This window comes from Mobula birostris, chromosome 13 (genome assembly GCF_030028105.1).
Source record: "Mobula birostris isolate sMobBir1 chromosome 13, sMobBir1.hap1, whole genome shotgun sequence".
NCBI lineage: Eukaryota > Metazoa > Chordata > Chondrichthyes > Myliobatiformes > Myliobatidae > Mobula > Mobula birostris.
Window position 1 is genome coordinate 405,002 of NC_092382.1, and position 10,019 is coordinate 415,020.

Here is a 10,019-nt window from a genome sequence, read left to right on the forward strand (position 1 = left end):
TTGTGTTACTGATAAACACTAGGGATGTGTACCATCTCCTGTCTCTCTGTGTCATTCACCCTCCCTCTCTCGTAATTCCAGGCTGAACTGTATTGGTCTCACAGATTCTGGTGCCGACAATCTCCTCTCCGCTCTCGTTGCAAACCAAACACTGACGGGGCTGGATTTGGGATTGAACTGGCTCACAGACCGATCAATCCCCGCTCTGCGCCGCCTCTTACTGACTCGTACGAGTCTGGAGTGGATCTGGTGAGAGTCTGTGTTAATGTTCAATGTGATAAAACATCCACAGATCTGTGGGAAACATTATTGAAACATTAACCCCAGTCTCCTGTTACTGACGCTGTTGTGTAATCTGTTTATTTCCTCTTCATTCCATCTGTTTCAGGCTGGTGAGAAATCAGTTCAGTGAGACCCGGAGGAAGAAACTGAGCTCTCTGCAGGAATCTAGACCTGGACTGAGAGTGATCCTGTGAACATCTGAATTTGTGAACATCCCCGCCCAGGGGATGGGGACATTTGTCCAATTCGCTGCCCTCCCCTTTAATCGCCATGCTCCCGGGTTGATAGCCAACCATTCCAAAGGACTCCAGCTCCACTCCTTATCACAGTCATGAAATTCCAACGGAACTGCTTCCACCGGATTCCTGGGTCCGGATTTCTTCCTAAAGGAGACCCTGGGAAATTAGGCAGTCAGGAGGCATCCGGGGGCGAAGCTCAGTAAAGGACATCAGTCCCTGGATTGATTATCTGGCGAGAAGGTCACTCTGCTGAGGATGATACATTCAGCAGTGCAGTCAGTATAATGATGTTAAATTGACAAAGACCTCGGCAGTGACCCTGCATCTGCAGCGATCTCGGACACGGCCCTGAAGTGTGATTTTATAATCATCGGGTCCCCAATGCAGAGTGACGGTGAGAAACGGGACTGATTATTCAACCGGTCACTCGACGTCGCTGGTCAGTTAATTGTGTGTGACTGTGAGTGAATCGGGAACAGCTTATTTAATCCCGCATGTTAGAAGTTTACACTGTTTAATTTACTTCTCTCATTAGAATCAGTATCAGGTTTAATAGAATATGTCTTGGAATTAGTTAACATTGTGGTGGGTATAAAATGCAATACATGACAACAAATAAAAATCTATACAGTATGTGCATGTATGTATATTGAATAGTTAAACAAGTTCTGCAAAAACAGAAATAAAAAAGTAGTGAGGTAATGTTCATGGGTTCGCAGTCAATTCAGAAATCGGATGACAGAGGGGAAGAAGCTGATCTGGAATCGCTGAGTGTGTGCCTTCAGACTTCTGGACCTCCTTCCTGACTGTAACAATGAGAAGAGGGCATGTCCTGGGTGGTGGGGGTCCTTCATCATGGACGCCGCCTTCCTAAGACACCCCTCCTTGAAGATGTCCTGGACACTGCGGAGGCTGGTATCCAAGATGGAGCTGGCTAATTTAACAGCTGTCTGCACCTTGCTTTGATAATGTGCAGCATGATCCCGTGACTCCATACCAGATCCTGATGCATCCAGTCAGAATGCTCGCCACGGTACATCTGTAGCAGTTTTCATGTGTTTTAGGCGACATGCCAAACGTACTCAAACTCCTAATGAAATATAGCCGCTGCCTTTCTTTATAGCTTCTTTATATGTTGCGACCAGATTAGGTCCTCAGTGAAATTAACACTCAGGAACTTGAAATTGCTCTTCTCTGCACTTCTGATCCCTCATTGTGGACTGGTATGTCCCACACTTTCTGAAGTGCACAATCACTTCTTTGGTCTGACTGACGTTCAGAGCAATGTTGTTTTTGCGACACCACTCAACGAGCTGGCATATCGTGCTCCTGCACACACCTTGGTCACCATCTGGGCGTCTGCTAATAAGGGTCAGATCATCCACAACTTTATAGGTGGTATTTGAGCTCAGTCTAAAGAACGTAGAGAGAGTAGAGCAGTGGGCTAAGCACGCAATCTTGAGGTGCACCAGTGCTTATTGTGAGGGAGGTGGATACGTCAGCTGCACAATTTGTAGTCTGCCGGTTAGAAAGTCAAGGATTCAGTTGCAGAGAGAAATGCGGAGGCCCAGGTTCTGCTGCTCTTTAATCAGCACTGTGGTAATGATGGTGTTAAACGCAGAGTTATAGTCAATAAACAGCATCCTGACACCGGTGTTTGTATTGTCCAGGTGGCGTGGAGAGCCTGTGTGGTCGTAGCTGCCGTAGGCATTGTGGCTATAGGCCAAGAGTTCATTCCAGCCATGACCAACTTTCGCATCACGACAGCACCGTATATATGAGCGCGACTGGATGATAGTAATTCAGGTAGCTCACACTACTCTTCTTAGGCACCAGTATAATTTTTGACCTTTAGAAGCAGGTGTTGTGGAGCAATGAAACACAGTTTAGCAGCTCAACGTTTTGCAGCATGACAAAGAATATATACATAAAATAAACTCGAAAACCTCAGGAGTGCAGTCCAAAATTAATAATATATGGATGGGGGGGGGGTGTAGGACTATTGCACACCTGCCATTCCTGGAAGTGTGATGCATTTAGCTGCTGCTGTCTTAGGAGGGGGGGCAGGAGAAGGGAATACCCAACCCTTCTCAAAGCTGTCTTATCGGTCAGAAGAGGAACTTCAGCAATAGCTTGAACCGTGGTCTGTAGAGGAGCCAGGTGGCCTTGTCCCAGCACATAACCCAGAGATGTAACTGTGGCAAGGCCAGACTCACCTTTAGCCAGGTTCACCGGAAGATTGGCCTTGGAAAGTCTGTCAAACCGTTTTTCTACAGCTGCAATCTGCTCTTCCCACGTGTCATTCCAGACCACTAAATCATTGATATAAGTCCCTGTGTTTCCTAAACCTCTAAGCACAGAACTGATCATTCTTTGAAATGCTTCTAGAGGATTCTTCATCCCTAAGTGTAAAGCATTGTATTCATACAGTCCAGACGGTGTCACAAATGCCGATATCTCTTTAACCCTCTCTGTTAAAGGAACACCCCGGTGTCCCTTTAACAAGTCACTCTTAATAAGGTATTTAGCTTTCCCCACTCTATCAATACAGTCATCCATTCTCTTTCTTTCTTCTTTCCTGTTCTTAATTTCTTCAATCATTTTACTTTCCTCAAAGTTCACTCTGTGACGATGCCGTTTCATGGGCTGGGCTGAATTCACAATGATGTTATTCACTGCACCTGTGCCCCAGTTCAAAACACCAGTCAGTCCTTTTCCTTGTTTTTTCAGTTTTGGGTCCAACTGGTGGACCTTATCAGTAGTATTTCCCAAAACAATGGAAGTCTGGCATTTTGCTGAGTCTAGATTCAGTGGGAAAGCATGTTTTTCCATTCCATTATCAGATTCCACGATTCCAGTTTGTACTTCAATACTTCCCACATCTGCAATTTCAGTAAACAAGTGTCTTATTTTGACTCATCAAAGTTGCTGGTGAATTTCCAGCATCTGCAGAATTCCTGTTGTTCTTATTTTGACTCAACCATTTTGTAAACTTTCCTTGGCAAAGTCACAGAGCTTACTACATCCCTTCTAGAATTCTCTGAGTAGGGTCAAAGGTCCTTTTGGCCTGTAACCGAACACAGGCTCCAACAAATTACTGCCTTCTGAATCGAATCTCCACCACTAAATAAGAAGAGGGGAACCCCCTCGTCCCAATTTTCCTCATTTCTCACACAATGACATCCACCTAAAGGCATACTGTAAGCCATGTTTAACATTTCAGCCCTGTAACCTTCCAAAACCACCACGTGACTTGCGGGCACAGTGGCTGGTCTCCACCTCCTCGTCAACACCCCATCTTAAAGGTAACATCCCACCGACTCTCTCTGAATTTCCTCTCCTGTGAGAGCCAGAGAGCCATCTCCCTTAAAGCCACCATTCCAGAATCTCGCTTCTGTTCCTCGATACATTCTTTTCTCAACAAAGACAAACCTTCCTTATGCACCTTACCCTTATCAATTGTATTACCCTCTAAGTCCTGCTGAAATCTGGAAGGTAGAAACGTCTCTGACACATCATAATTTAAACCTTTGGTCTTGCTGTAGGCCTCAACAGCAGCTTTGCTCATTACAACAGGAATTCTGCAGATGCTGGAAATTCAAGCAACACACATCAAAGTTGCTGGTGAACGCAGCAGGCCAGGCAGCATCTCTCGGAAGAGGTACGGTCGACGTTTCAGGCCGAGACCCTTCATCAGGACCCTTATTATTATTATTGCTCATTAGCTGAATTGCTGAAACACTCTTATCTTGGACAGCTGTCAACATGCCTCCATTGTTTACCAAATTCAGCATCATCATCAGGCTGATGAGAATATAAAAGAGGCCAAACAATCTCTTTATCAACTTTCTCCGACCTTCACTACGCCGTGTTTCCATCACAGTACCCTGAATAACAGCATGACCTTGCAGGTGCTCAAATGTCCAAACAAAATCCAACAAACTAGCACATCCTGTCTCCGCAGGCCTTTCTCCTGCAAGCAGGGTCAAAGGTCGTGCAACCACTCCAACCTTTTCCAGCATCTTATCCGAAAGTCCAGGAACAGCACTTTTGCCATTTTTTCCAGCAACATTGACCTCACCAGGTTCCACTTTGCGGTCTACTATAAATGACTGAGAATCCTCACTTTCCACTGGTACCAAGGTTAACCCCTTACCCACTGAACCAAGATCATCTGACACACAAAAACTGCTTTCCTGTCCAACCAAGTCAGACACCTCAGACCTTAACTGAGTTTCAACACAAGGTTCAGAACCCCGTGAATCCACAGGTACTTCCACAACCTGAACACAGGCAATCGGAACAACTGCCTCTTCTGGGCTGTCATCACTTGTCCCAGTTTCAAATCAACGTCATCTCGAACCTCCCAGCTATTCTCTGGCCAACTCTTTTCTGGAGTAAACTCAACCTCGTGGGTTAAAACTTCTTCGTCTGCTTTCTCAACAGACCCCTTCAAGGTAGGGGCATCCTCTACCACAGGATATGCCCTGACCTCATCAGGAACACAACTTTTAAATTCATCACACAAAACTAGCCCTTCCGAGCTGTAAAAATCATCAGGGTCCGACACTAAACCTCTTTGCTGCAACCTCTCCCTTTTAAACTGTCTCTGCCTTTCTGCCACGTGAACATCACGTTGCCATTTCTCCCTCTCCAGTTGTCTCTGTCTTTCTGCCTCTTCTCTCTGTCTTGCTGCTTCCTCTATCCATTTCTCTGCCTCTCTGGCTTCTCTCTCGAGCTGTTTTAATTTCAGTTCATGCTCCCTGTTCACTATTTCCAACAGAAGCTGAAGCTCATCCTCGGTAGGTTCACCTTCCACGAACAACTCTAACGCCTCCTCATCGAATGTTCCCTTATCTATATAATATTCAACTATTTTCCTTTGAATTTCTACCTTCCTCACACCCTTCTTTACCTCAATTCTCAATTCTTTAGCAATGTCCCGCAACTCATACCTTTTAGCAAACTTCAGTCACCAGGTCTGGTGATTTCAGAAAGTCTCTGACATCCATTTCTGCTGTTTTCCACACAACCAATCAAAGGAATTATTTAAATTCAGCGGCACGCCGAATTCCGTTCTTATGTTTCTTTTCTTGGGGATGCGTTCCGGCTTTTTCTCTCTTTTGCCGGATTTCCTTCTTTGGGGATGGTGGGAGGTTTGGTGGTATTTTTGTATTTTAGGGTTTATTGTGGGATTTTTTTTCCGCACACACTTTTTGTATTTTTTCCCATTATGTGTGTTTTCTATTTGGTTATATTCATCACCACCATCTTTGATTAGCCCGCGATGGTATGTGTTTATTGTCGTGTTTAAGAATAATATCCAATGGTACTTAAACAGATAAACGTTATTAGCTGGAATGTACATGGCTGGAATCACCTTATCAAGCGAGAGAAGACATTTAAAGTTATTAATTGATTCCAGCCCGATATAATTTTTGCTCAAGAAACGCATATCAGAACGGGTGATCAAAATAGATTTTTTAAAACATGGAAGGGCCTTCAATACCATGTTACTTGTCAAAATAAAACAAAGGGGGTATCTAGTTTTATTAAATCTAATGTTTTATTTATTCAAGGACACATTGTTTCAGATAATAATGGTAGATTTTTAATTATCAAAGGAACAATTTGTAATAGAAAAATTGTCCTGGTTAATCTTTACGGACCTAATGTAGATGATCCTTCTTTTTTTAAAAATGTATTTGGTTTATTACCAGACTTAAATGAATATACGCTGCTGATGGGCGGTGACTTCAACTGTTGTTTAAACCCTTTGATTGACAAGAGTTCAACCAATCAGCAGCTTCCGAGTCATCCGGCAACACTTATTAATTCCTTTTTAACTGATTATGGTTTGATAGAAATCTGGAGAAATTTACATCCTAATGACAGAGATTATTCTTTCTATTCAAATATTCGAGAATTGATTAATTTATAGCTGATTTCCGATTTTTGTCCAAAAGTCCAGAAATGTGAATATGATGCTATTGCAGTCTCGGACCATGAGCCTTTAAGCTTAACTTTTGAGTTAAATGATGTTAGTAATGTAAACTTGCCTTGGCGCTTTCCAGAAAATTTATTGCAAAGTTCGGACTTTGTTAGATTTATAGAGTTTCAGATAAAAGATGTCTTTCTTTTTAATAATACCGGAGATGTTTCGAAATTGATTATATGGGATACACTCAAAGCATATTTGCGAGGTCAGATAACATCTTACTTGGCTAAACTTAAGAAACAGACAAAAATAGAGTTAGATAAAATTAACAAGCAGGGAATTTAACAGCGGCTGCATATTAAATAGAGGGAATTTTACGGAAGCACGGTTTGGGGAGAGGGGGCAGTTGGCTGTTGGGGAAAATATCTCTAATAACATTAGGATATTTGATCGTGTTTTGTGAAATCCTGGAGCTGTGACTGTTTCTTATTTAGGTATTTGTGAAATTCCTCCTCGCTCCACCCGTTGTCCCAGGAAGCTGGGAAATACCTGTACACAAGTGTGAGCATTTTTCCGCTCTTTCCAATGGGTGCCATTGGATTTCAGGAAGAAGCCATATTATGCAAGGAATGAACTTCGAAACCTAAGTTTAAAAGTTGAAAATAATGAAAGAAAAATTGACTGCTCGCTTATCTTCAGCCTGATTTTGAAGAAATATTCAAGGTAATCATCCAAAATCCTCTTCTACACCTGGATAAATTTAGTTTTTTTTTTAACAAGCCAAATGGAAAAAAAAGACATTTCTAGGCTATAAGCTAGTTTTACGTCATTTCAACTATCATTAATAGCAGGTCAACCCCTTGGCCGAGCTCCACCAACTACAGTTGATTGGAAAGAGGCTGTTTGTCTCTTTGTGTTGATAGGAAAAAGAGTAAATCAGTGAGGCAATGAACGAGACGAAACGCATTTCCAAACCTCCCAAATGGCTGCTCTCCTCCCGTTAACATTTGTCACTTCAAAAATACGATATTTTCTATTCATATAGATTGGATAGATCTTTATGTAAAGATTCAAGCTTCTTTAACTTTTTATATATTTAAAGACTAAACAGAATCTGTATTGGTCTAACAAGGTAATACCCGACGTGTGAGGATATTGTAGGTATCGACACTCACAGGTACACTTTCTGTCCAACCACTTCTGTGAGAGAAAGGATACGAGGCAGAGTTACCAACCTTCCGCTTTTGATACTGATATTCAGCAATATTCATAGCTTTAGCAATAGTTCAGTCGACGAGCTTTTTTCATACTTGATTACTTGGTTCCATTTTAGGTGGCTAAAATTGTAAAAAACTTACTTGCTTTATTTCTGTTATTTTTATACCTGCTTAGGAACACTGCTAAGCGCTGTGGGCCCTGCTGTCTGCTCTGACTCAGTCGTATTAGTAAGGCTACATATGTGGTGGTCCATGGATTACTCACTAACAGCCCTATGGCTTCTAAGCAAACAATGTTACTTTACTTACTTGATAATTATATTTTATGATAATTAGTGAGTACAACTGTGCAATACTTTGTGAAATTATTAAATTAAGTATTACATGTTTAATTGTACCAGTTATACACAGAAATGTAGTGATAGGCTATAAGTTTGTTAATGTCTTAGCTATCACCATATTTCTGTGGAGCTCTGGAATTCATATATTTCTTTCATCTTGCTTTAGTGCTTGACATTATAAGAAACCCTATTCATATTCATATGTGTGTGTGTATGTGTACATAAATACACACACACGTGTGTGTGTGTGTGTGTGTGTGTGTGTGTGTGTGTGTGTGTGTGTGTGTGTGTGTGTGAGAGAGAGAGAGACAGACAGAGAGACAGAGAGACCTGCTCAGTGGGTAAGGAAGTTGCCCAGTACATGAAATGAGCAGGTACACACACTGGGTGTGACACACCAGGGGTGATTGATAGGTTCGTGGTCTAAGGTGGAAGGAGTCAATTTTGAAAACCTGTCAATTTTCAATTATCTGAAACAGAAATACCACAACAGTTATTAACTTCAAACTTACTGCATGATCACTCACAGAGCGGAACTACACGTACATGTAACGACAGCTGTAAACTTCAGGCCTTCTGACTTAGGCCACGGACTTATCAATCACCCCTCGTTCAGCTCCAGCACCTAAAAGATTGTCCCTGCACCCCTGCTCCAGCCGTCAGTCAGAGCCCGGGCCCGGACCTTTCCCGATACATCGGCCCCGATTCACACAAACCCGAGATTTGTTTCCACTCACCGCCGCCCGAACAGGAGAACCGCCAACGGCAGCGGCATTCGGCACCGCGCATGCGTTTGGCAGGACGTTCGCGGTAGCGCCACCGGTGGCCGGAGGTCCATGCAGCGCCACCAGTGGCCGGAGGTCCATGCAGCGCCACCAGTGGCCGGAGGTCCATGCAGCGCCACCAGTGGCCGGAGGTCCATGCAGCGCCACCAGTGGCCGGAGGTCCACGCAGCGCCACCAGTGGCCGGAGGTCCACGCAGTGCGACCAGTGGCCGGAGGTCCATGCAGTGCCACCAGTGGCCGGAGATCCCTGCAGCGCCACCAGTGGCCGGAGGTCCATGCTGCGCCACCAGTGGCCGGAGGCTGGAGCGACAACGGAGAGGTAAATCACAAACACGACGAAGTCTGCAGACGCTGGAAATCCAAAGCAACACAAACAAAATGCTGGCGGAACTCAGCAGGCCGGGCACCATCTATCGAAAAGAGTCAACAGTCGATCTTTCCAGTTGAACACACCTTCAGGACTGAGATGAAATGACGGAAATACCTGAATAAAATCGGTCCGGATGAGGAAATGTCTCGCTGGAAGGTGATAGGTGAAGTCAGGTAGGTGGGAAAGCTGAAAAGCTGAAGAAAATAGAATCTAATAGGAGAGGAGAGTGGAGAATAGGAGAAAGGGATGGAGCAGTGGACCCAGAGAGAAGTGATCAGCAGGTGAGAGGACGTGAAAAGTCAGAGAGGAAGAGAGGGAGTGGGAGGGAGGGGTGAGGGAGAGATTTGTTCACCGGAAGGAGAAATCGATATTCATGCCATCAGGTTGGGGAGGGGTTACCCAGACGGAATATAAGGTGCTGATCCTGGACCCTGAGGGTGGCCTCATCTTGGCACAAGAGGAGGCGATGGGTTGACACGTCGGAACGGGAATGGGAATGGGAATGAAAATGTTTGGACACGGAGACGCCCTGCTTGAAGCGGATGGTTCAAAGGGTAATTTATTATCAAGCAGGTATCCGTAAACAACTCTAGAGTTTCTTTTCTTTTCCAGAGAGCCACGAAACAAAGAAAGAACATGAAAGTCGTTCAGAGAGAAAAATCAAACTCCCACCCCACCCCCCGGTTGGAAGGATGTTTGGACAACGGAGAGAGTTCGGCCGAAGGATGTTTGGACAACGGAGAGAGTTCGGCCGTCCGGCCCTTTCACTGTGACACCCCGAACTCCACATCAAATCCGTCCACACGAATCTGGGTGAACTTTAATAACCAATAAATATAATTCCTCT

General features: G+C 44.1%; 1 protein-coding gene and 1 long non-coding RNA gene across 5 annotated transcripts in view; both read left to right on the top strand.

The window, feature by feature from the left end:
- The window catches only part of LOC140208170 (NACHT, LRR and PYD domains-containing protein 3-like), a 39,867-nt gene extending 38,634 nt beyond the window's left edge, over nucleotides 1-1,233 (top strand). For all 4 annotated transcript variants that reach the window (XM_072276659.1, XM_072276657.1, XM_072276660.1 and 1 more), the window contains exons 12-13: nucleotides 82-249; nucleotides 389-1,233. In XM_072276659.1, coding sequence (XP_072132760.1) covers nucleotides 82-249; nucleotides 389-476 — 256 coding nt within the window. In that variant the 3' untranslated portion in view covers nucleotides 477-1,233. The remainder of the gene's footprint in view (nucleotides 1-81; nucleotides 250-388) is intronic.
- Nucleotides 1,234-2,196: 963 nt separating this feature from the next.
- LOC140208178 (uncharacterized) lies at nucleotides 2,197-8,588 on the top strand. Its single transcript, XR_011888682.1, has 3 exons — nucleotides 2,197-2,327; nucleotides 6,954-7,182; nucleotides 8,547-8,588. It is a non-coding gene; the product is annotated as an uncharacterized lncRNA (long non-coding RNA).
- The last annotated feature ends 1,431 nt before the right edge of the window (nucleotides 8,589-10,019 follow it).